The sequence below is a fragment of the Sciurus vulgaris genome, assembly GCF_902686455.1.
Source record: "Sciurus vulgaris genome assembly, chromosome: X".
In the NCBI taxonomy this organism is placed as follows: domain Eukaryota; kingdom Metazoa; phylum Chordata; class Mammalia; order Rodentia; family Sciuridae; genus Sciurus; species Sciurus vulgaris.
The window spans coordinates 124,216,323-124,242,648 of NC_136471.1; the positions used below are offsets into that span (position 1 = coordinate 124,216,323).

Here is a 26,326-nt window from a genome sequence, read left to right on the forward strand (position 1 = left end):
AATTTTGCTGTCTGGTCTCCATTTCTAGTATGTCAGTTAAATATTTCTGTAACCTGTACGTTATTTAGTATGACAAGGGGGACAAGCTTCATGGGAATATCACGCTGTTTACTTGTGCTTGCATTTTCCCTTTACTTTAGCTTTGCCATGTCTTCCTTTTTCCTTTTTACTCTATTAAGGGATAGGCTCAGGAAACAGTGGGGACACTATATTCTCTCTCTCTGAAAAATTATATCTGGCAACCATAACTGTAACAAAATAAAAAGCTGAAATTGAACTTATAGGAAAAACAGTTTGGGTCAAGAATCCAATGGAGTAAATGACATGATTGCCTATGTAGAAAATTCCAAGGAATTGACATAAATCTCCTGGAACTAATATATGATGATTATTTTCATGGCTTAAAGTTGATATACAAAAGTCAGTCACTTTACTATGTACCAGCAATAAGCAATTGGAATTTGAAATTAAACTCCTTACATTAGTACCCAAGCAAGTCCACAGAAAGTGGAGTCCTGCAACAAGAATTGCTGTAACTACTTGTTCTTCTAGTTGTTGCTCCCCTACCACAGTAATGAAGAAAATGTGAAACTATTTGTATCCTAAATTATCCAGAGAACCAAGAGCTTTCTTGCAATATTTCTTCAACAGCTATGTGACAATTTATTCTTTGTCATTTCCTAGAGAACTAGGTTCTATTCTTTAAAATGTTGCTTAGGTTGGAGGTTGACACACTTTTTCTGTAAAGGACCAGACAGTGAATATTTTAGGTTTTGCAGGCCATAGGTCTTGGTCTTAAATATTTAACCCTGCTATTACAATGAATGAAAGCAGCTAATATACAAACATGTGTGGCTCTATTTCAGTAAAACTTTATGGACACTGAATTTTGAATTTCTTATAAAATTTTCTTGTATATTTTCCCTGAATTACTCTTTCTTTCAGTTATTTAAAAATGTAAAACAACAACATTTTTAGCTTATGGCCTATATAAAAGCAGACAGCAAGGTGGATTTGGTCCTGAGGCTATGGTTTGCTGATCCCTGTTCCTACTGATGCCAAAAAGTTATTTAATACCACTTATTTGTTCTGGTTTAAAAACTACGTGGGACCAGCAGGATACTTGCTTACTGTGTAGTCCTCCTTAGTGGGAAAGAACTAAAGGATAAAAATTTTCAAATGTGGCTATCCTTTGACCCATTGTTTCTACCTCTGGGAATTTATCCCATCAAACTACTTGTAGAAATGCAAGGCTGAAGTAGCATTTTCTGCAAGAGCAAAACGTTAAAAGTTACTCGAATTTCTATGCATTGGGAACTGGTTAAATAAATCATGTCTTATCTACGTGAGAGAGAACTAAGGAGTTGTTAAAGTGACTGCAGTATATTTAAAGGTATTGATTTGGAAAGAACAATACATGTTTAACAAAAAGGAGTTTGCCGAGAAGTATTTATGGTCTGACCCCTTTAATCTATCTGACAAAAAACTCAGAAGAGGTAATCTCACAAAAGATAGCTAAGTAGTCTTTTATATTGTGTATGTATATGTGTATTTATTATTTTAGCCCTTTGTTAGTGAATAATTCAGTGGCATAAACTACATTCACAATGTTGTATAACTATTGTCGCTATCTATACCTAAAACCTTTCCACTCATCCTCAACATAAAATCTGTATCTATTAAACAGTAACTCTTCTTTCTTCAGCCCCTAGCAACCTCTAATTATCTTTCTGCCTCTATAAATTTGCCTATTCCAGGTACCTCATATAAGCAGATTCATACAGTATTTGTCCTTATATGTGTAGGTTATTTTACTTAGCATGTTTTCAGGTCTATCCATGTTGTAGTATGTAGCATGTATCAGAATTTCATTCCTTTTGTTTTGTAATGGTGATTGAACCCAGGGGCACTTTGTCACCGAGTTACACCTCCAGCTCTTTTTATTTTTTATTTTGAGACCGGGTCTCACTGAGTTGCTGAGGCTAGCCTTTAATTTACGATCCTCCTATCTCAGCCTCCTGAGTTGCTGGGATTACAGGTGTGTGTCACCATGCCTGGCAATTTAATTCCTTATGTAAGACTGAATAATATTTCCATTGTATGTATATACCACATTTGTTGATTAGTTCATCTGTTGGTGAAAATTTGGGTCATGTCCACTTTTTGGCTGTTGTGAATGAATATGCTGCTTTGGACATTAGTATACAAATATCTGTGCATGTTCCTTCTTTCACTTCTTTTGGGCATGTACCTAGAAATGGAATTGCTGGATTGTATGATCATTCTGTTTAATTTTTAACCTTTTTTTTTTTTTTTTTTGTGGAGCACCAGGCATGTGCTGTACCACTGGGATGCAGCCCCAACCCTCTCTTTAATTTTTTTTGGTGGTGTTGGGGATGGAACCCAGGGTTTCACACATGTCAGAAAAGCACTCTACCACTGAGTCATATCTCCAGCCCCTTCTGTTTATTAGAGCATCATAATTATACATAGTAATTGGGTTCATTTTGACAAAATCATACATGCAAGTAATTTGATTTCAAGCCCTTTTCCTCTCCTCCTCCCTCTTGCTATTCTTTCTCCTCTATTCTATTAAACTTCCTTTCTTCTTCATTTACATAAAAGTAAAATTCCCTTTGATATCTTTGTATATGAATATAGCATGATTTTGTTAAATTCATTCCATTTATCTTCCCCTTTCTCTTCCTACATCCCTCTCATTCTCCTACATCTACTCCACTGATCTTTCCTGTATCTTTATGATATCTGTTCCCCTTCCTCACTGCCTTTTTCCTTCAGTGTAAACTTTAAAGGAACTTCCATACTGTTTTCTTTAGCACCTGCAACATTTTACATTCCCACCAACAAATCATTTTCCAAATGCTCATCAACTTTGATTATTTTCCATTTTTGATAATAGCCATCCTAGTAGATGTAAAGTGGTGTCTTGTGATTTTGCTTTGCATTTTCCTAATGACTAATGATATTGAGCATCTTTTCATGTGCTTTTCGGCTGGTTATGTCTTTGGAGAGATATCTGTTTATGAGTCCTTTGTCTGTTTTTGAATTGGGTTGTTTTTTGTTGTTGAATTTTAGGCCTTTATATGCTATATATTAATCCTTTATAAGGTATATGACTTGCAAATATTTTCTGCCATTCTGTAGCATTCTGTAGGTTGTCTTTTCACATTCTTTTTTTTTTTTTTTTTGGTATTGGGGATTAAATCCAGGGGCACTTTACCACTGAGCTACATCCTCAGCCCTTCTTATTTTTAATTTTGAGACAGGGTCTTGCTAGGTTACTCAGGGCCTCACTAAATTGCTGAGGCTGGTCTCTGAACTTGTGATTCTCCAGCCTCAGCCTTCCCAGTCACTGGGATTATAGTCATGTACCACTACGCCTTGCTTCTTTTTGCCTTCTTGATGGTATTCTTTGATGCATAAGCATTCTTAATGTTGCTGAGTATGATGGCACACACCTATAATCCTAGCTATGTGGACAGCTAAGGCAGGAGGATAACAATTTTGAGGACAGCCAGCCTAGGTAATTTAATGAGACCTTGTCTCAAAATCAAGCAAAAAAAAAAAAAAAAAAAAAAAAGGGACTGGTGATGTAGCTCAGTGGTAGAAGTCCAGTTTTACTTGTGTTTACTTGTTACTTGTGTTTTTGGTGTTCTATCCATGAAGTTGTTGATAAATTCAATGTCATGAAGATTTACCTCTGTATTTTCTTTTAAGAGTTTTACAGTTTTAGCTCTTTAGGTCTTTAATCCATTTTGAATTAATTTTTGTATATTATCTAAGATAAAGGTTCAACTTCAGTCTTTTGCATGTGTATATACAGTCTTCCCGGCACCATTTGTGGCAGACTGTCCTTTCACAATTAAATGGTCTGGCACCCTTGTTGAAAATCAATTAAGGGTTTATTTTAGGTCTCCATTCTTTTTTAAAAAATACTTTTAGTTGTAGATGGACACAGTACCTTTATTTTATTTATTTATTTTTTTATGTGCTGCTGAGGATCGAACCTAGTGCCTCACACTTGCTAGGCAAGTGCTCCTCCACTGGGCTACAACCCTAACCCCTAGGTCTCTCTATTATTTTTAAATTTATTTTTATTTTTTACAGACTGCATTTTGATTCATTGTACACCAGTGGGGTACATCATTTCGTTTCTATGGTTGTGCACAATGTAGATTCATATCATTTGTGTAATCATACATGTATGTGGGGTAATGATGTTTGTCTCATTCCACCATTTTTCATACCCCACCCGTCATTTCCCTCTATGTAATCTAAAGTTCCTCCATTCCTCTCTCACCCCCAACCCCTGGTCTCTATTCTTTTCCACTGGTTTATATGTGTGGTTTTATACCAGTACTACACTGTTTTGATTATTGTAGCTTTGTAGTTAAGTCAAGAAGTATAAGACCTCTTACTTTATTCTTTTTTTTTCCAAGATTTTTTGGCTATTGGGGCCACCTGGCAATTCCATATGAATTTGAGGATTGACTTTTCCATGTTGGTGAAAAAGGCTGTTGAGATTTTGATAGTCATTGCATTGACTTTGTAGATTATTTTGGGTGTTTTGGGTTAAACCTTAGGTTGTATTTCCATTTACTTAGGTCTTTAATTTCCTTTAGCTATGTTTTGTGGGTTTCAGAGTATAATTGTTTAACCTTCTTGGTTAGATTTACTTCTAAGAATTTAATTCTTTTAGATGTTGTTATAATTGGAATTGTTTTCTTAATTCCCCTCTTGAATTATTCATTACTGGTCTGTAGAAACACAATGGATTTTTGTGTGTCCATCCTGTACCCTGAAACTTTGCTGAATTGGTATATTAGCTCTAGTAGCCTTCTTTTGGATTCTTTGAGATTCCTTTTTTTTTTTTTTTTGCGGTGCTGGGGATCGAACCCAGGGCCTTGTGCTTGCTTGCAAGGGAAGCATTCTACCAACTGAGCTATAGCCCCAGCCCTCTTTGAGATTTCTTGTACACAGGATGATGTAACCTCTGAACAGAAATAGTTATACTTTTTCCTTTCCAGGTTGGATAGCTTTTTACTTCTTTTTCTTGCCTTAATAGCTCTGGCAAGAAATTTCAGCACAATGTCAAATAGCAGTAGTGAAAGCAGGCATCCTTGTCTTGGTCCTAATCTTAGGGGGAAAACTTTCAGTCTTTTATCATTGAGTGTGACATTGCCTGTGTGTTTTCCATAAATACCCTTTACTTGGTTGTGGAATTTTTCTTCTATTTCTAGTTTCCTGAAAATTTTTATCATGAAATGATATTAGATTTTGTCATCTGTTTTACTGTATCAATTGAGATGATGATGTGGTACCCCCTATTCTGTTAATGTAATGTATTACATTGATTTCTTCTGTTGAAGCACTCTTACATTCCTGGGATAAATCTCACCTGGTCATGCTGCATAGCCCTTTTATATGCTGCTGCTAATAATTTGCTGAGGATTTTTGTGTCTGTATTCATAAAGGATATTCTGTAATTTTCTTTCCTTGTGATGTTTTTATCTGGCTTTGGTATTTAATTCTGGCCTCATCAGTGAGTCAGGAAGTATTCCCTCCTCTTGACTTTTTTGGAAGCATTTAAGGATTGGTGTTAATTCTTTAAATGTTTGGTAGAATCCACTGGTGATGGGTAGTACCCATTTGGTACTGGGTTTTTCTTTTTGCAAAGTTTGTGATTACTGATTCAGCCACTGTCTGTCTCTCTTTCAGTACTGGGGGATCAAACCTAGGGTCTACGCATGCTAGCCAAGCACTCTACCACTGAGCTATATCTTTAGCTTGATTCAGGCTCTTGTCGTGTAACTTGTTCTGTTTGTCAATTGCTTGGGTCAGTTAATGAGTAGATATTTTGACTTATTTAGAATAAATTAATATCATTTGGAAGTTTGTTGATCCTCAGAGGTCACCCCAACCAAAATTTTTTGTCTGTAGATAATTTAAAAAAATTTTTTTTTTTTTAGTTGTTGAAGGACCTTTATTTTATTTACTTATATGTGGTGCTGAGGATCGAACTCAGTGCCTCACATGTGTTAGGCAAACACTCTACCACTGAGCTACAACCCCGCCACCATAGATAATTTCTTTTTTTTTTTAAAACAGGTTTCATTCACTTTATTTTTTTTTTCTTGTATAAAAACCCTATGTTGTAGCCACAGCTGGAGCCTGAGTAATCTGTAGAGAGACTATGATACAGGTTTTCACAAGATGGTCAGTGAATTCCTGGTGGGGAGACAGTCTCTTTCCAGAGATCGGGAGTCAAATAACTAAGTCTTGGAGATGGCATCAAAGGTGGCCCTAGCGAAATTGCCCAAGGTGGCAGTGCAGCCCCTGGCAGAAGTGTAGCAGTCATCAGTACAGCCATCAGCAGCAGCTTCTTGGGCACAGGGGCTGAGACAATGCCAGTACCTCTGGGGGCAGGGATGAGCTGCACAGAACCACAACGTCCAGTCACCTTGCAAGGGACAGTGTGGGGTTTGTCAGTCTTGTTCCCCCAGTAACCGCTCCGCACAGGAACAATGGAGAGATTGACCAGGATGACGGCCGTTGGATAGCAGTGGCTACCTCCTTGGAGCACTTAACTCTCAGTCTAACATGACCATTGTAGTCCCTGATAGCTACAAATGCCTTGAACCTGCTCCACTGGTCATCTCGAGTCTGCTTCTGTACAGGCATGGTCTTCAAAACCTATCCTTGAGTGACGCCCCCAGGAAAAAGTTGATGACCTCAGATTCCTTGATAGGCAAAGAGAAGGGTAGATCTCCTAGGACTTGATCTTCATGTCCTTGACCAGGAGGCCCAGCTCGGTGACCAGGATTCACTTCTTGTCTTCGGCCTTGCCTCCGCGAGCGTCCCGCCCCGCCCCCGACCACAGCCTGGCCTCCGCCTCAGAGTCCGCTCCCTAAGCCTCTGCAGAAGCTGCCGAGGGCCCTCCCGCTGCACCGGCGTCATTCGTCATTTGGTGTTTTCCCAGAGAAGAAGCCATAGATAATTTCTTATCTCTAGTAGAGGTTGAGAGTTGATTTATTTGAATTAGTAATTTAAGCTCCATAGGGTCTTCTTGTCTTGTTTTATTCCCACCACTTCACAGTAAAGTCCATTTCATTGATTTTAAGCAAGAGACAGTTAAACCCTTGCTTTGGCATTCGTAAAAGTCCCTATTAAAGGAAACATGATTTTACTACCTTTGCATGGTCAGGATATTGTGGCCATTAAACATAGGTCACTGGGCAATCAGTACCTCTAATACTGGTGATGCTAGAGGTGATGTTTTTGGTAAAAAGACAGGGTTTATGTTTGCTGAGTTGCTTTTGCTTTTTAAACTCCCTGATGCATACCTGTGTAGGGTTAATAGTATGTTTAATAATGATTTGATTGTTTGAGTTGAATTATTAAATTGTTGACTATCAGTGAACAATTCAGTCTGATATAATCATATACAGGGAGAAAATAATTCTTGTTATTTATATTAACTACTGTTTCTATAGGCTTACAGAGTTGTCCAGTGAGGAAATAGGAAGTTAAAGTAAGGTTATTGAAATTAAGTTTATTTGATATATTAAGCGTGGATACTTTTTTAATTGATGACTACTTTTAGGCTAACAGTGAATTTTAAATTTTGTTGTCTAATCTTTTCTAAAGATCTGTCCTCTTTAGATTAACATTTAAATTTACATTAGGATTCTGTATTCTTCTTCTTTTTTTTTTTTTTTTTGGTATCAGGGATTGAACCTAGGGGTGCTTAACCACTGAGCCACATCACCAGCCCTTTTTTTTAATATATTTTATTTGGAGACAGGTTCTTGCGAAGTTGCTTAGGGTCTTGCTAAGTTGCTGAGGCTGGGTTTGAACTTTTTTTTTCTTTTTTTGTATCTTAGATTTATTTATTTATTTTTTTATTGTAAACAAATGGGATACATGTTGTTTCTGTTTGTACATGGAGTAACAGCATACCATTTGCATATTCATACATTTACATAGAATAATGATATTTGATTCATTCTGTTATTTTTTTCCTTCCCCCCCACCCCTCCCACCTCTCTTTTCCCTCTACACAATCCCTTCTTCCTCCATTCTTGTCCCCCTCCCACCCCCCATTATGTGTCATCATCCGCTTATCAGTGAGATCATGGTCTTTTGGATTTTTGAGATTGGCTTATCTCACTTAGCATGATATTCTCCAATTTCATCCATTTGCCTGCAAATGCCATAATTTTATCATTCTTTATGGCTGAGTAATATTCCATTGTATATATATACCATAGTTTCTTTATCCATTCATCAATTGAAGGGCATCTAGGTTGGTTCCATAGTCTGGCTATTGTGAATTGAGCAGCTATGAACATTGATGTGGCTGTATCTCTGTAGTATGCTGATTTTAAGTCCTTTGGGTATAGGCCGAGGAGTGGGATAGCTGGGTCAAATGGTGGGTCCATTCCAAGTTTTCTAAGGAATCTCCACACTGCTTTCCAGAGTGGCTGCACTAATTTGCAGTCCCACCAGCAATGTATGAGTGTACCTTTTTCCCCACATCCTCGCCAACACCTATTGTTGCTTGTAATCTTGATAATCGCCATTCTAATTGGAGTGAGATGGAATCTTAGTGTAGTTTTGATTTGCATTTCTCTTATTACTAAAGATGGAGAACATTTTTTCATATATTTGTTGATTGCTTGTAGATCTTCTTCAGTGAAGTGTCTGTTCATTTCCTTAGCCCATTTGTTGATTGGGTTATTTGTATTCTTGGTGTAGAGTTTTTTGAGTTCTTTATCGATTCTGGAAATTAGTGCTCTATCTGAAGTATGATTGGCAAAGATATTCTCCCACTCTGTAGGCTCTCTCTTCGCATTGCTGATAGTTTCCTTTGCTGAGAGAAAGCTATTTAGTTTGAATCTATCCCAGTTATTGATTCTTGCTTTTATTTCTTGTGCTATGGGAGTCCTGTTAAGGAAGTCTGATCCTAAGCCAACAAGGGTGAAGATTTGGACCTACTTTTTCTTCTATAAGATGCAGGGTCTCTGGTCTGATTCCGGGTCCTTGATCCATTTTGAGTTGAGTTTTGTGCAGGGTGAGAGATAGGGGTTTAGTTTCATTCAGTTGCATATGGATTTCCAGTTTTCCCAGCAGCATTTGTTGAAGGGGCTATCTTTTCTCCATTGCATATTTTTGACACCTTTGTCTAGTATGAGAAATTGTATTTATTTGGGTTTGTGTCCGTGTCCTCTATTCTGTACCATTGATCTACCTGTCTATTTTGGTGCCAATACCTTGCTGTTTTTGTTACTATTGCTTTGTAGTATACTATTGCTTTGAAGTTCTGGTATTGCGATACCCCCTGTTTCATTCTTCCTGCTAAGGATTGCTTTAGCTTTTCTGGGTTTCTTATTCTTCCAGATGAATTTCATAATTGCTTGCTCTCTTTCTGTAAGGTACATCATTGGGATTTTAAGTCGAATTGCATTGAATCTGGATAGCACTTTAGGTAGTATGGCCATTTTGACAATATTAATTCTGCCGATCCAAGAACATGGGAGATCTTTCCATCTTCTAAGGTTTTCTTTAATTTCTTTTTTTAGTGTTCTGTAGTTCTCATTGTAGAGGTCTTTCACCTCTTTGGTTAGATGGATGCCCAAGTATTTTATTTTTGTTGAGGCTATTGCAAATGGAGTTGTTTTCCTCATTTCCCTTTCAGCTGTTTCGTCGCTTACATATAAAAATGCTGTAGATTTATGCGTGTTGATTTTATAGCCTGCTATTTTGCTGAATTCACTGATGAGGTCTAGAAGTTTTCTGGAGGAGGTTTTTGGATCCTCTAAATATAGAATCATGTCATCCACAAATAGTGACAGCTTAAGTTCCTCTTTTCCTATTCGTATCCCTTTAATTTCTTTAGTCTGCCTAATTGCTCTGGCTAGAGTTTCCAGGACAATATTGAATAGAAGTGGTGAAAGAGGACATCCCTGTCTTGTTCCCGTTTTTAAAGGGAATGGTTTCAGTTTTTCTCCATTAAGAATGATGTTGGCCATGGGCTTAGCATAAATAGCCTTTACAATGTTCAGGTATGTTCCTACTATCCCTATTTTTTCTAGTGTTTTGAGCATGAAGGGGTGTTGTATTTTGTCAAACGCTTTTTCTGTCAATTGATATAACCATATGATTCTTATCCTTAAGTCTTGACATGATGGATTACGTTTATTGATTTATGGATATTAAATTATCCTTTCATTCCAGGGACGAACCCCACTTGATTGTGGTGCACAATTTTCTTAATATGTTTTTGGATGCGGTTTGCCAATATTTTGTTAAGGATCTTTGCATCTATATTCATCAAGGATATTGGTCTAAAATTTTCTTTCCTTGATATGTCTTTTCCTGGTTTGGGTATGAGGGTGATATTAGCTTCATAGAATGAGTTTGGTAAGGTAACCTCCTTTTCTATTTCCTGGAATACTTTGAGAAGTATTGGAATGAGTTCTTCTTTGAAGGTCTTGTAGAACTCGGCTAAGAATCCGTCTGGTCCTGGGCTTTTCTTGGATGGTAGATTTTTAATGGCTTCTTCTATTTCATTGCTTGATATTGATCTGTTTAAATCGTGTATGTCCTCCTGGTTCAGTTTGGGAGGAGCATATGTCTCTCGAAATTTGTCAATGTCTTCGGTACTTTCTATTTTGTTGGAATACAGATTTTCAAAGTAGCGTCTCATTATGTTCTGTATCTCACTGGTGTCTGTTGTGATATTTCCTTTTGCATTATGTATTTTAGTAATTTGAGTCTTCTCTCTCCTTCTCTTTGTTAGTGTGGCTAAGGGTTTGTCTATTTTGTTTACTTTCTCAAAGAACCAACTTTTTGTTTTGTCAATGTTTTGAATAGTTTCTTTTGTTTGAATTTCATTGATTTCAGCTCTGATTTTAATTATTTCCCGTCTTCTACTTTTGCTGTTATTCTGTTCTTTTTCTAGGGCTTTGAGCTGTAATGTTAGGTTGTTTAGTTGTTGACATTTCATTCTTTTCTGGAATGCACTCCATGCAATGAATTTTCCTCTTAGTACCGCTTTCATAGTGTCCCAGAGATTTTGATATGTTGTATCATCATTCTCATTGACCTCTATGAATATTTTAATCTCCTCCCTCATGTTTTTTGTTATCCATGTTTCATTCAATTGCATATTATTTAGTCTCCAAGTGTTGGAGTAATTTCCCTTTTTTATTTTGTCATTGATTTCTACTCAGTCCATTATGATCTGATAGAACACAAGGCAGTATCTCTATTTTTTTCCATTTCCTAAGGGCTGCTTTGTGGCATAACATATGGTCTATTTTCAAGAAGGTTCCATGTGCTGCTGAGAAGAAAGTGTATCCGCTCGTTGATGGATGGAATATTCTATATATGTCTATTAAGTCTAGGGTATTGATTGTGTTATTGAGTTCTATGGTTTCTTTGGTTGGATTTTGTTTGGAGGATCTATCTAGTGGTGACAGCGGTGCCTTAAAGTCGCCCAGAATTATTGTGTTGTGGTCTATGTGATTTTTGAAATTGAGAAGGATTTGTTTGATGTACAGGGATGCACCATTGTTTGGGGCATAGATATTTACTATCGTTATGTCTTCCTGATTTATGGTTCTCTTAAGCACTATGAAATGTCCTTCTTTATCCCTTCTGACTAACTTTGGCTTGAAGTCCACTTTATCTGATATAAGGATGGAAACCCCCGCCTTTTTACTGAGTCCATGTGCGTGGTAGGTTTTTGCCCATCCTTTCACCTTTAGTCTGTGGATGTCTTTTTCTATGAGATGAGTCTCTTGCAGGCAGCATATTGTTGGGTCTTTCTTTTTAATCCATTCTGCCAGTCTATGTCTTTTGATTGAGGAGTTTAGGCCATAACGTTCAGGGTTATTATGGAGAAATAATTTGTATTCCCAGTCATTTGGCTTATTTTTGGTTTTTAAGTTGGCTTGGTTTCTCCTTTGAGTGGTTTTTCTCTAAGGTAGTTCCTCCCTTTGCTGACCTCCATTGTTGTTTTTCATTTCCTCCTCATGGAATATTTTGTTGAGAACATTCTGTAGTACAGGCCTTCTATTTGTAAATTCTTTTAACTTTTGTTTATCATGGAAGGATTTTATTTCATCTTCAAATCTGAAGGTTAGTTTTGCTGGGTATAGGATTCTTGGTTGGCAACCATGTTCTTTCAGAGCTTGAAATATGTTGGTCCAGGCCCTTCTAGCTTTTAGAGTCTGGGTTGAGAAGTCGGCTGCTATCCGTATTGGTCTCCCCCTATATGTAATCTGATGCTTTTCTCTCGTGGCCTTCAAAATCCTATCTTTATTTTGAATGTTAGGCATTTTCATTATAATGTGCCTTGGTGTGGATCTGTTGTGATTCTGTGCATTTGGTGTTCTGTAAGCCTCTTGTATTTGATTTTCCATTTCATTCTTCAGGTTTGGGAAATTTTCTGATATTATTTCATTGAATAGGTTGTTCATTCCTTTGGTTTGTATCTCTGTGCCTTCCTCAATCCCAATAATTCTTAAATTTGGTCTTTTCATGATGTCCCATAGTTCTTGGAGATTCTGTTCATGATTTCTTACTATCTTCTCTGTTTGGGCAACTTTATTTTCAAGATTAAATATTTTGTCTTCATTGTCTGAGGTTCTGTCTTCCAAGTGGTCTAGTCTGTTGGTGATGCTTTCCATTGAGTTTTTTTATTTGGTTTATTGTCTCCTTCATGTCAAGGCTTTCCGTTTTTTTTTTTTTTTAAGAATCTCTATCTCTTTGTTGAAATGATCTTTTGCTTCCTGCAGGTGCTCTTTCAGCTTATTGGTATTATCATTCATTGCCTGCATTTGCCCTCTTATCTCATCCTTTGCTTTGCGAATCATCTTAATCATGTATAATCTGAAGTCCTTTTCTGACATTTCTTCTAACATACTGTCATTGGATTCTATTACTATAGAATCTAGATTTGTTTGGATCATTTTTTTTTTATTTTTTTTATTTTTTTTTTCTCATTAAACTTTTGTTTTAATGGGTCTCAAAATTCTGTGACAGATTTTTGGTGAAGTTGTTTCCATTAAAAAGTACTGATTTTAAAAACTAATAACTTAAAACTGCCACACACACACAAAAAAACAAATGGTCCACAAAACATTCTCCTTTCCTTCTGAAGGTTTTATGATGCATTGTTATCATTAACCAGTCTTTTACTATTAAACTTAAATGGCCAATTGAGACAAACAGTTCTGAGACCGTTCTTCCACCACTGATTAAGACTGGGGTGGCAGGTGTTAGGGGTAATATTCATTTAGCCTTCTGAGCTTTCTGGGCAGACTTGGTGACCTTGCCAGCTCCAGCAGCCTTCTTGTCCACTGCCTTGATGACACCCACAGCAACTGTCTGCCTCATATCACGAACAGCAAAACGACCCAGAGGAGGATAGTCAGAGAAGCTCTCAACACACATGGGCTTTCCTGGAACCATATCAACGATGGCAGCATCACCAGACTTCAAGAATTTAGGACCATCTTCCAGCTTCTTACCAGAATGGCGATCAATCTTTTCTTTCAGCTCAGCAAACTTGCAAGCAATGTGAGCTGTGTGACAATCCAGTACAGGTGCATAGCCAGCACTGATTTGGCCTGGATGGTTCAGGATAATCACCTGAGCAGTGAAACCGGCTGCTTCCATTGGTGGGTCATTTTTGCTGTCACCAGCAACATTGCCACGACGAACATCTTTGACAGACACGTTCTTGACATTGAAGCCCACGTTATCTCCAGGAAGAGCTTCACTCAGAGCTTCATGGTGCATTTCAACAGACTTTACTTCAGTTGTGACATTTACTGGAGCAAAGGTGACCACCATGCCAGGCTTGAGAACTCCAGTCTCCACTCGGCCCACAGGGACAGTACCAATACCACCAATTTTGTAGACATCCTGGAGGGGCAGACGCAAAGGCTTGTCAGTTGGACGAGTTGGTGGCAGGATGCAATCTAAAGCTCCAAGCAGTGTGGTTCCACTGGCACTGCCATCTTTACAGGTGACTTTCCATCCCTTGAACCAAGGCATATTAGCACTTGGCTCCAACATGTTGTCACCATTCCAACCAGAAATTGGCACAAATGCTACTGTGTCAGGGTTGTAGCCAATTTTCTTAATGTAGGTACTGACTTCCTTAACGATTTCCTCGTATCTCTTCTGACTGTAGGGTGGCTCAGTGGAATCCATTTTGTTAACACCAACAATTAGTTGTTTCACACCCAGTGTGTAAGCCAGAAGGGCATGCTCACGGGTCTGCCCATTCTTGGAGATACCAGCTTCAAATTCACCAACACCAGCAGCAACAATCAGGACAGCACAGTCAGCCTGAGATGTGCCTGTAATCATATTTTTGATGAAGTCTCTGTGTCCTGGGGCATCAATGATAGTCACATAATACTTGCTGGTCTCAAATTTCCACAGGGAGATGTCAATGGTGATACCACGCTCACGCTCAGCTTTCAGTTTATCCAAGACCCAGGCATACTTGAATGAGCCCTTTCCCATCTCAGCAGCTTCCTTCTCAAATTTTTCAATGGTTCTTTTGTCGATCCCACCACATTTGTAGATCAGATGACCAGTAGTGGTAGACTTGCCCGAATCTACGTGTCCGATGACAACGATGTTGATGTGAGTCTTTTCCTTTCCCATTTTGGCTTTGATTTAGCGGTGGTTTTCACGACACCTGTGTTCTGGCGGCAAACCCGTTGCGAAAAAGCTGTTTGGATCATTTTGTTCCCTTGTTTTTTCATGTTGTTCATGTATCTTCCCCTCTAGCAGTGCAGATCTGGGGTATTGCAGATTTCCCCCTATAGGCTTATAGTGGCCCTATAGGTTTCCAAAACCCTTTCTTTAAGGGGAGATCAATATTAGCAATGCCCAAATCAGACACTATGCAATCCTAGACCAAATAGCCCCTATGGGGACAATAACTAATTGTCATAATAAACAAAGTGAGTTCAAATATTATGTTCGGTAAAACAAACAGGTTTGCAATAAGGTCTGCAATTTCTAATGGAGGACAAAGAGGATGCAGAGGGATGTAGAATGTGGCTGTTAATGGGATAAGAAAAGAATATTCAGAAGTTCTAGAAAATAGAAAGGGTGAGAGTGTAATCAAAAGAAATAGGATGTTAGCATGCAAAAAAGGGAGAAAGAGACTCTGAGGAAACAGGTAAACAAAAGGAAAAGAGAGCAAGAAAAGTAAAGAAATAAAAACTTAAATTTTTTTAAAAAGGAGAAAAAAGAATATCTGCTGTATAGCAGTCATATACTAATGAAACCTCCCAGTGTTCAGTAGCCTGATGTATGAGAAGTACCTGACAGTGGGCTTCAAGCCTCCAGCAGGCGTCTCAGGATGGGTTTTGCCCCACCCAAAGATCGGAGCTATGGCTTCCAGGATTATCCACGATGGCTGCTGTGGCTTCGAAATGTGTTGGCAAATGGGGAGTTGCAGCTCAGGGGTGGATGTGGTCAGCTGGAGGTCCTGGAGACGGGATGCTGCTGGTCAGGCAGGGGTCCTGGAGGTTGGGTGTGTTTGGTGTGGTTGTGGGATCTTGGAAGCCAGGTGCAATCATTCGGTCTGGGGTCCCAGTGATAGGGCACAGTCAGTTGGTCTGGGGGTCCTGGCAGCAGGGAGCAGTCAGTCGATGTGAGGGCCCCAGAGGCAGGGAGTGATCGGGTCGGGCTGAGGGATCCTGGAGACGGGGCTCAGTCAGTCTGGCCAGGGGTCCTACGGGGCCTGGCTGTTGTCTCAAAATGGCGGCAGCCATGGGTAATCAAACCTGCAGGTACTGTGACAGTGAACTTCCAGGCAGCAGCAGGCAGCTGGTGCTCCACTGGCGGTTGGCGATCAGTTTGCTGACTGTTGTCGGACGATCGGGAGGTGAACCTCGAGCGTTGGGGTGATGGATAGGAGTAAGGCAGGGGATGGACAGGTGAGAGGCAGGCAAATGGCGGATGATAGACGCCTGACAGTGAGCAATCTGCTCTCAAAAAAGGCCTGGGTTTGAACTTGAAATCCTCCTGCCTCAGCCTCCTGAACCACTGGGATTAATAGGTCTGTGCCACACACCTGGCAAGATTCTGTATTCTTTAGATAAATTTAAAGTTGAACTAAATTCTGGTTTGGATAATCAGCTGTCACCAGGCTGGATTGGCTTTTCATCTCTGCCCAAAAGTCTTTTTACCGTTTTGCTACATAGATGGATTAGCTCTTTTAGCTGCTTGTGCATAGCTCGTCTGGTTTCAGGGTTTTTCGAATAAATTCTTTTTGTGAAGTTTAGTCTGGTTAACTGGTCTGTTGAGATTTTCTACTTCTTATTGAGTCAGTTTATATAATTGTTTTTGATGGTGCTGGGAATTTAATTCATGGCCTCATACATGCCAGGCAAATACTCTGCCACTGGGCTGTATACCCAGCAGTTTATCTAATTAATTTTTATATTGGAACAAATAGCTTTCTTATACCATATTCAAGCAGTTAGAAAATATTTAAGAAAAAATATACCCCACTGATAATAGCTACAAGAAATATGTAAAGGAGTTAATAGAAAATAGCAGAACTTGTATGAAAGAAATGTGAATACTGAGAGTCATAAAATGAGACTTAAGTGGAAAGATGCAAATTATTCTTGGATGTGAAAAAAATTTCCATACAACTTAAAAAATCTTAGAAAAACCTGGGACAGTTGCTGATTTACCATATCAAATAATAAAATATTTTAAAGGTAGAATTATTAAAATATTTGTGGTACTAGCTCTGAAATAGGGAACCAGATTTAATTCAACGGAACGTTCATAAACAGAATAAAATTTGTTTTAGTTAATGTACTGTAACACACTAATATGGGAAAGATGGAGGATAAATCATGCTGTGACAGATGTTTTAGTATAGTGGGGAAAGCCTCTTATAGTTTATTTCACATCACATAGTTAAATAATTTTGAAATGGATTAAAGGGTTGAATATCTAATAAGCAAGTACAGAAAAACTAAGAAAACAGTTGAATATTTTTCTAATCCTAGTGAAAGATTAACTATATGAGCAGTTGAAGAAATCACTACAAATAGTAATGAATTTGATGAAATAAAAACAAAGAACCCCTCCCTTAAAAATAGAAGCCATCCCTCTGAAAAACATTGGACTTCAAAATCATACCACCTCCTGAGTAGAGTGTTTGCTGCAATTATACATTTTCAGGGATTATTATCCTAAAGATAATAATCTTAAGGTCTCATACAGATTAGACAGGAAACACTGAAGCCCCTAATTAGGCAATGAGAGGAAGATATGAAAAATAGAAATTCATGGAACAAGAAATATTAATCAGTAGAAAACATCTGAAAAATATTCAGCTGCATTCATAATGAGAGATATGCAAATTAAAATGGTATACAAACTTAAGCCTCCATCTGTCAAATTAGCAATTTAAAAAGGTTTCACTTTAGTGAAAAAGGAGACAAACCATTAGGTTTTCAGGCCTCTTGGAATGCAAATGGTTGCAACCTTTTTGGACATTTTGGCAGCACCTATCTGGAACCCCCCAAATACTTATAACCTTTGATCCACTGATTTTTCCCAGATACAGACTATAAGGAACTATTTAGAGATGTGCAGAAATATTTCCATTTGAATTGTATGTATAATTTTATCAAAATAGTTAAAATTAAAAGCCATATAAATGTCCCATAATAGAAAACAGATAACATAACCTATGGACATATGTAAAATGAAATAGTATGAAAGCATTTAAAATATTTTAAAAATTATAAGTGACATGCGAAATTGTTCAGAATATATGTATGTTATGATTAAAATTTTATGAGAAAACTAGAAGGAAATACATGTAAGGCTTACAATATTTATTGGTGATACATTACTTCCCTGTTTAGATTCTGAATGATTTGTAAGGAGCTGAATTTTTAGGTTAAACTTTTTATAGATGTTGACTACGTACAAAATATGCATACATCATAAACATACAGCTTAGATAATGTTCAAATTATAAAGCATCCATACCAGGAAATGTGAGTTCCCCAGAATCTACTTCTATCACTTTCCAGTCACTAACCCTTTTGCAAGGTAACCATGATTTTGACTTCTCCCAACATAGATTACTTTTGCCTCTTTTTTGCTTTATATGAATTGAATCATACACTATGTTTTCTTTTTTGTTGTCATCTTTTTTTTTTTTTTTTTTTTTGTGGGTACTGAGAATTGAACCTGGGACACTTTATCACTGAGCTACATCCCTGGTGCTTTTTATGTTTTATTTTGACACAGGGTCTTGTTAAGTTGCTAAGGCTGACCTCAGACTTGCAATCCTCCTACCTTAGCTTCCCAAGTCACTGGAATTACAGGTGGACCACCATGCCTGGCTTGTGTCTGTCTTTTACTTAAGTTTATGGTTATGAAGTTCATCCTTGCTGGGAGCAGCATTAGTTGGTTTATTCTTGTTGCCATGAATCTTTCTTTCTATGAATACATCACAGTTTGATTATTCAGTTTGTATTAGTTTTATAGTCAGAAGAAAACTGTTTAAAAAATAAAATTTTGTGGAAGTAACTTGGAATTTTTATACAACATTAGTTTGCATTCATCTAACCTGGGATTAACTCTCCCATCTCCTTTATCACCTGTTGGTTTCTTTCCTTTGGGTCTTTGGTCATTAGTGTCCCCACAGTAGAACCAAGGGGAAACAGGAAAGAGATGAAAACTGAATCTCTTAATTGTCCTCTCATTGCTACTCTGGAGGGATAAAGTGAATTACCTTTTTTTTTTTTTTTTTTGTAACAGGAATTGAGCCCAGGGGTGCTTAACCACTGAGCTGCACCCCCAGACCTTTTTTATATTTTATTTAGAAACAGGGTCTCTCTAAGTTGCTTAGAGCCTCACTTAGTTGCTGAGACTGGCTTTGAACTTGTGGTCCTCTTGTGTCAGCCTCCCAAGCCCTGTACAGGCATGCGCCACTGGGCCAGGTGTGAATTGGCTTTGTTGTTGTTGTTCTTTTTAGATATGCATGACAGTAGAGTGTATTTTGACATATTTACATACATGGAGTATAACGTATTCTAATTAGGATTCCATTCTTGTGGTTGTACATGATGTTTACTAATGTGCCCCTCCCATTATCTGTGATGATGTAATTTTCTAGTACATGACTGATGTCATGGTCAGTGTCTTGTTCTGGCTCCATCATTAAATAACTCAGACCCATAAGTGAACCTTCAGAATTCTAGACTTTTTGGCTTGTATTTCATGTTCATTTACTTAGGTTTAAAGTACAGTCTAATGAGGCAATCATAATTTTAGAGCTGAAGTGTACCTTAGAGCTACTCTGAACAGGTTGCACCTGCAGGTGAGGAGGCAGTGTCTGTAGGGGTCTCTCCACTCCACACGGTGGCAGTGGTGGGGCCCAATCCAGAGCTGACTCTGGAGCTCCCTTTAGAGACATGCTGCCTCCCCAATTGAAGAGCCCTTTTGAGCTCCTTTACAAAAGCACTTAGCAGTGGTGCTCTGTTGTTCACTTGTCCCCAGCACTCACTCTGGGGGCTTTAAGTCGTTAAGCATTCACTTCACATTTGGGAATTGCATTTGATTTTGATTTATATTCCTGGGCATGGAGTTCAGTCAGAACTCCAGTTTGAGGTGGTTTTCTGAGCATATTCACATTAAAGTTGTTTAGATAATGAGTGTGAAGTAATCTTTTTATGCATTGCTTTTCAGGAATTGAAGATGCAGTAGTGCTAGGTGACCAACAAGTTTCACAAATGAACCATCCAGCAAATTTAAAAAGATACAATTCCAACTCAATGGACTTGGGTTTTATCCCATTGCAAAAAAGAGGACGGTCATCTACTCCAAGGGAGAATAATATGGTTTGTACATTAAAGTGAAAATATTTCTTTGTTTTTCTCAAATTGCTGTATTATTTTTAAATTTTATCCAGTGAAATACATGGATCTTAAATATATAGTTCAGTAAGTTTTATAAATATTTGTACCATGTCTCTATTAAGATAATGGACATTTCCATTAGCTCAGAAAGTTCCCTCATGCACCTTCCTAGTAGGTCCCCATCTTCTCTAACCTTAGCAGAAATGCCATTTTGGTGGTTTTCCTATCGTGGCTTAATTTTGCTTTTTTTAAATGTATTTTTTAGTTGTCAGTGCATCTTTATTTTATTTATTTATTTATTTATTTATTTATTTATTTATTTATTTATTTATTTATTTATTTATTTATTTATATGTGGTGCTGAGAATTGAACCCAGTGCCTCACACATTCTAGGCAAGCACTCTCCCACTGAGCCACAACCCCAACCCCTTAATTTTGCTTTTTCTACAACTTCACATAAATAGAATTGTGCAAATGGAATTTTGTTGTACAAATAAAATTGTACAAATGGAGCATGCTGCACAGATAGAATTGTATCTTTTGTGTCACAGTTTCTTTTCCTTGGAATGATGTTTTGGAGATTCATTTTGTAATATCAATATTTCATTCCTGTTTATTGCTCAGTGGTATTTTGTTGTATAGATATCCATAATTTGTCTATCTGTTTTCCTTCTTATGAACATTTGGGTTGTTATCAGTTTTTAGCTGTTAAGAGTAAAATGAACATGCTTATGGAAATCTCTTATGAATGTATGTTTAATTAGAATAAACACTCAGGAGTAGAAATACTGGGTCATGGGGTAGAAGAAAGTTTAACTTTTTAAGAAACTGCTATACAGTTTTCTGAAGTGGTTATATTTCTTACATTTTCATTATATTCTACTATTTGATCTCTGAAGTCAAATAAAATATATTATTAAACTATGTAATTGAGCTTAAAGAAAATGAAGTTACTTACATAAGGATATGGATATTAATGTCATGTAAGTGGTAAGGGAATTCTCAATTTTGATCAACCCCAATTAATTAATATTTGGGTATAATGTTAATTGTCTTCCAAGTGTCATGGTTTTGGATATAATCATCTGAAAGCATGTTTGAGAGCATACAAGGGTATGAAGATGGTATAGTGTTTATAGTTATCAGCCTGTATTATAATTTCATATAATTTTGACTGATAAGTGTGTAATTCAGGGATAATTCAGGTCATTAAATTTTTTTTTTAGTTGTAGATGAACATAATGCCTTTATTTTATTTTTTTTTGGGGGGTGGTACTGGGAATTGAACTCAGGGACACTCAACCACCAAGCCACACGCCCAGCCCTATTTTGTATTTCATTTAGAGACAGGGCCTCACTGAGTTGCTTAGCGCCTCACAGTTGCTGAGGCTAGCTTTGAACTCAAGATCCTTCTGCCTCAGCCTCCTGAGCCACTGGAATTATAGGCATGCCCAACCATGCCCAGCCATTTATTTTATTTATTTATTTTTATGTGGCACTGAGGATCAAACCCATTGCCTCACACATGCTAGGCAAGTGCTCTACTACTGAGCTACAACCACAACCCTCATTTTTAATCACGTATTTTCGACAATTACATTGATGACTATTGAGTAGGCTTGCATTTAAATTATCCTGACAGTCCCTAATTCATCCTTAAAATAAAGAGTTACTATAATTAAGTAATGGTTACTTGCCATTTATTTACTTATTTACACCTTGTCTTATTCCAAGAAAGGACTTAAAAGTGATTTAGAGATTAATTTATCAAGAAAAATAAGTGCTTAAGTGTTTCCTATCTTGTCCACAGAGTGTCACTGTTGGATTATTTGAAAATCAAAAGCCATGTAACATTTATTCTTTGTTCATGGTTGGAAATACTTGCTTTTAAAGCAGTAATCTATCAAGATTACTGAAGGACTAGCCTTTCTGCCCTGAAGTATAGAAAGAAGTGAACTTGATGCAAATGGTGTGTTAATTGTAGTTGGGTTAACGAGAACACAGTTCTGCAAGTACATATTTTTGAGTAGTCTTAGTGTTTCCGTCCTTTGATATCACAAATCGGCCTTTGGTGCTTCTTGAAAATGAAATAGAAATCCTGAACTTTTCGTTCAGTTCATTCTTTTATCTTTCCTCTTGGTTTATTAATAAGGCTTCCTTAAACAAGAAAACGAATACAGTACCTGACTCTGAAGAAAGTGGAAGTGTCATTAATGTGTGTATAGACTTCGAAAACTTATGTAGTGTTGTTAATTGCAAAATACAGTCACACCAAGAAAATGATTCACATTCTTTTTCAGCCTTCATATAACTGTACTTTGAACAGATACTCAAGGAAATATTCTCCTGAATTTGTATGCTTCTTTTCATTTACAACCATTTCTTACCATTTTTCTCTCTTTCCTTACCTAAAAGGAAATTCATAGCATTTTTTTTCCAGTGCTGAGGATGGAACCCAGAGCCTGCCACATGCTAGGCAAGTGCTCTGTCTTTGAGGTACATCCCCAGCCCAATTCACACCATTTTCAAACCCCATTTCTCTGGCTTTCCTTATTTTGAAAAAATTTTAGATTTTTGGAAGAGTTATCTATACAGAGTTTTTATGTATACTCTTCACACGGCTTCCCTTAATTTACCTGTATAATTTAAAATTATGGTAATTCTATAGTAATCAAAACTAGAGAGGTAACATTGGCACAGTACTATTACCTAAACTATGGTGTGTGTGGGAATTTGCCATTCTCTTCACATCTCTTCCAGCCTGTCATAGCTCCTCATTCTTTCCTTGTCTTTCAGAACCTTGACACTTTTGATGAGCACTAGTCAGTTATTCTGTAAAATGTTTTCATGGGGCTGATACTTTTTTTGAACCGACTGACATTATGCGTTTTTGCAAGAATACCACACACATGATGTTATCTTTTCATTGTACCCTATCAGGGAGTACTTGGTGTCTGTGTGTCTTTTTGTTGGTGATGTTAACATTGCTCACTTGAATAACACCACGTCTTCCAAATTTCCACTGTAGAGTTACTGTTGTCCCTTTTATAAGTGATAAATACCTTGGATGGAAGGGTCCTTGCCTACTCTGCTAAAATCCTGTTTCTCTGCAACCCACTGAGTTAGCCTTCAACTGCAGCAGTTATTACTGTGATATTTGCCTACTGGTGACTCTCTATTTCCCTTATTCCTTCTATACTCATTAATTAGAATTCATTTGCAAGGAAGAGCTATCATTTATCTCCCACTTATTTACTCAGTTATGTGTATATTTATGTCAATATGGACTCTCAAACATTTATCGTGTTATACTACTTACAATCCAATATTACCATTATTTAATTTGGATCACATTTTCCAGCTTTGGCCATTGGAAGCACCCTTCATTTGGCTTCTGTGACCTTTTGATCTACCTCCACCCTTTTTTGGGACCACTGAGCTACATCCTCAGTCCTTTTTACTTTTTTTATTTTTGAGACAGGGTCTTGATAAGTTGCTTAGGGCTTTGCTAAGTAGCTGAGGCTGCCCTCAAACTTGCAATCATCCTCCTCAGCCTCCTAAGTCATTGGAATTAAAGGCATGTGCCACATACCTGACTCCCCATCCACCATTTTTTGAGTACTTTCTTAATTTTCTGAAATCATAAAGATAATTCTAGGCTCATCTGAACTTTCCTTGCCCCAGCCCTGAATTTATTATTTTTTTTGAAGGGACCTTGGTTTCTTTTATTGGAGAATGGTATTTAGAAACAAAGATCTGGATAGTAGGTGTGTTCATTGCTGCTCTTATGCTATTGTGAGGACAGAGGTTGGAAATAAACCTGTATATCCTAATCCATGTATACATATAAATCTATGTTTCTGTACCTATCTTTATACATATTAAAACTGTTCATACTGATATTCAGTAGCTTTTTAAAAACCTAGGTTCTTAAATAATAAATTCTTTCCTTTTAAAAAAAAATTTTAGTTGTATATGGACATAATGCCTTTACTTTATTTTTATGTGGTGCTGAGGATCAAACCCACTGCCTCACATGTGCTAGGCAAGTGCTCTACCATTGAGCTACAACTCCAGTCCCCATATTATTTCCTTAATTCTTTATTAATCAGTGTTTTCTTTTTCATTTTCATAAGAATGTGGATTTTGGTTTCACTTTATTTCTGCTTTATATTTATAATATATTATATATATTATATATATAATTAATATAATTATAATTATATATAATTTAATATAATTATATTATAAATATATTATTATAAGGTCTTAATTTGGTTCCTAGTGATGTTAAGCATTGACTGTTTGTTTTGCAATATCAATAGGGGAACAATGCATCTAGAGCTTTCTATGATGGAAATCCTCGACATCAACTTAGGGAACTTCAACACTACTGTGAGGTATCAAAATTATTTCTTAAATGTAATTTTCTGAAATACTGAGCTAAAATTTTCTTTATTATGTTTATTTAGTGAATGAATGAGGAAATGTTTCTGGCTTGGCCTTTTACTTAAGTGTGGCTTTGCCTGAAATTTCTGTGTATTTTAAGAATCTCAGATTTGTATTATTCACATACTGATGGGCACATAGGGGATACAGCTTAGTGGTTTTATAAGGTTAATTGTTGACTACATAATTTTAAAAAACTTTGAAGCTGAAAGTCACATGTGTTATATTTGGCTCTGTATAGAGTGTGGCATGCTTGCTATCTTTTAGTTCTTAAGTCCTTGTATGGAAGGTGACTTTTTGGCCTTTTAGCAGATTTGAACATTTCTTTCCTTAAAATAGCACCTTTCTTGATGTGAAATGGCCACATCATAAATAGGACCGTGATGCATTTACCTCTAGCCCTGGAGCTCCTTCCAGTGTCTGCATGGGTTACAGTGATATAGGGGCAGTTGAGGTTCCTTGCTTCAGCCAGGTGGGCTCTTTGCCACCCAAAACACAGTAGGAAACACAATGTTTTTATGACTGGACAACTTTAGCTGTACTTAGCAGTTAACATTTGGCTTAATGGCATTTTCACACATTTTACTTTCCTTTTGAAATAGGAATTACTATTTTTTTATTTTAATAGGATTTGCAAGAACTTATTGAAAACACAAATAGGCAGGTTAACCACCTTTATGGAATCATTTCAAAAATGCAGCAGTCTTGGGAGAAATCTCCAATGCTAAAGTGTGTAAGTATTTTAAGAACATTTTAACAACTTTGTCAAACCTCTGTCAGCTAGAAGTGAATGAGATTAGCAAGGTTCATCTATACTTCAGTAGCAGATGGGGGACTAAAACTCTATTGAAAGAATGCTGAAGTTTAGGTTTGATAAGTTATGACCCTGAGTATTTTTATGTTAATAATCATCATGTATAAAGTGTAATTAAAATGTCATGTTAAGGGGGAATAAAAATCATACATCCTAAATAAAGCATTTGCCCTTAATGGTAGAAAATGATGTGACAAGGAATACCAGTACGAATGTTTCTAGCAACTTTTTTAAAAAATATTTTTGACTGTAGATGGACACAATATTTTTTTTTATTTTTTTATGTGGTGCTGAGAATTGAACCCAGTGCCTTGCACATGGTTAGGCGAGTGTTCTACCACTGAGTCACAACCCCAGCCCTCTACCAACTTTTTAATTCTCATTTTTAAAAAAAATATATATATTTAGTTGTAGATGGACACAATACCTTTATTTTTATTTATTTATCTTTTTTATGTGGTGCTGAGGATCGAACCCAGGACCTCACACAGGCTAGGCAAGCACTCTTACTGAATCACAACCCAGCCTTTTAATTCTCATTTTCATTCACAGTTGTTTTTACTGTGTTGGTGTCATTTTAGATGTCACATGGATTCACATAAGGAAGTTTTGATTGTGTATCTCAGGACCAAAGAAAAGAGCTTGAACTTATTCTCTTCTCTTCCATGGACAGGAAAACTGCAGCACATCCTGGCCAATGGAAAGCTGGACAAACTGTGCCCAGGCTGACCCTGTAGGAGCATCTGTTCAGCCAGAAGCATGCCTTGAACTGCCTCAGCCTGACCACCAGGAGACTTCACCTCTTCCCAGGATTGTTTCCACACATTCATTACAGCCATGTCTCATGCCAGAGAACCCTCTTCCTGGTCTAAATATAGTATCCTGCTTTTTCAGTGGAGATGTGGAAAGTACCAACAATGTCATCTCATCTGCCCAGCCTGACATAGCAGCACCTATACCAATTCTGCCACCGGGAGACCCCTGCCTGGCCAGTAGCCATGTTAGGATGGATTACCCAGACATTCTGGGGAATGAGTGCATAAACCCAGATGCTGCTTTGCCATATGTGTGCATCCCTACCAATTTTGGTGAGTTTACAGTGACATT

General features: G+C 37.3%; 2 protein-coding genes and 1 pseudogene across 3 annotated transcripts in view; 1 reads left to right on the forward strand and 2 right to left on the reverse strand.

The window, feature by feature from the left end:
- Positions 1 to 26,326, forward strand: part of BEND2 (BEN domain containing 2) — a gene marked incomplete at its 3' end in the record, with an annotated part of 88,744 nt that overhangs the window by 959 nt on the left and 61,459 nt on the right. The window contains exons 2-4 of the mRNA XM_079124266.1: positions 19,786 to 19,937; positions 25,034 to 25,138; positions 25,893 to 26,307. Of these exons, the coding sequence (XP_078980392.1) occupies positions 19,786 to 19,937; positions 25,034 to 25,138; positions 25,893 to 26,307 (672 nt within the window). The remainder of the gene's footprint in view (positions 1 to 19,785; positions 19,938 to 25,033; positions 25,139 to 25,892; positions 26,308 to 26,326) is intronic.
- LOC306651157 (small ribosomal subunit protein uS5-like) lies at positions 6,169 to 6,978 on the reverse strand (annotated as a pseudogene). The gene is made up of 2 exons: positions 6,970 to 6,978; positions 6,169 to 6,928 (listed from the first exon to the last, which is right to left on the reverse strand). The product of its transcript is annotated as a small ribosomal subunit protein uS5-like (transcript).
- On the reverse strand, positions 13,038 to 14,771 carry LOC306651013 (elongation factor 1-alpha 1-like). Its single transcript, XM_079123565.1, has one exon. The coding sequence runs from the start codon at positions 14,707 to 14,709 to the stop codon at positions 13,321 to 13,323; it is 1,389 nt and encodes a 462-aa protein (XP_078979691.1). The 5' UTR covers positions 14,710 to 14,771; the 3' UTR covers positions 13,038 to 13,320.

Bases quoted from the DNA above. Each gene is read 5' to 3' on its own strand.
- LOC306651013 (XM_079123565.1), bottom strand. From the start codon at position 14,709: ATGGGAAAGGAAAAGACTCACATCAACATCGTTGTCATCGGACACGTA.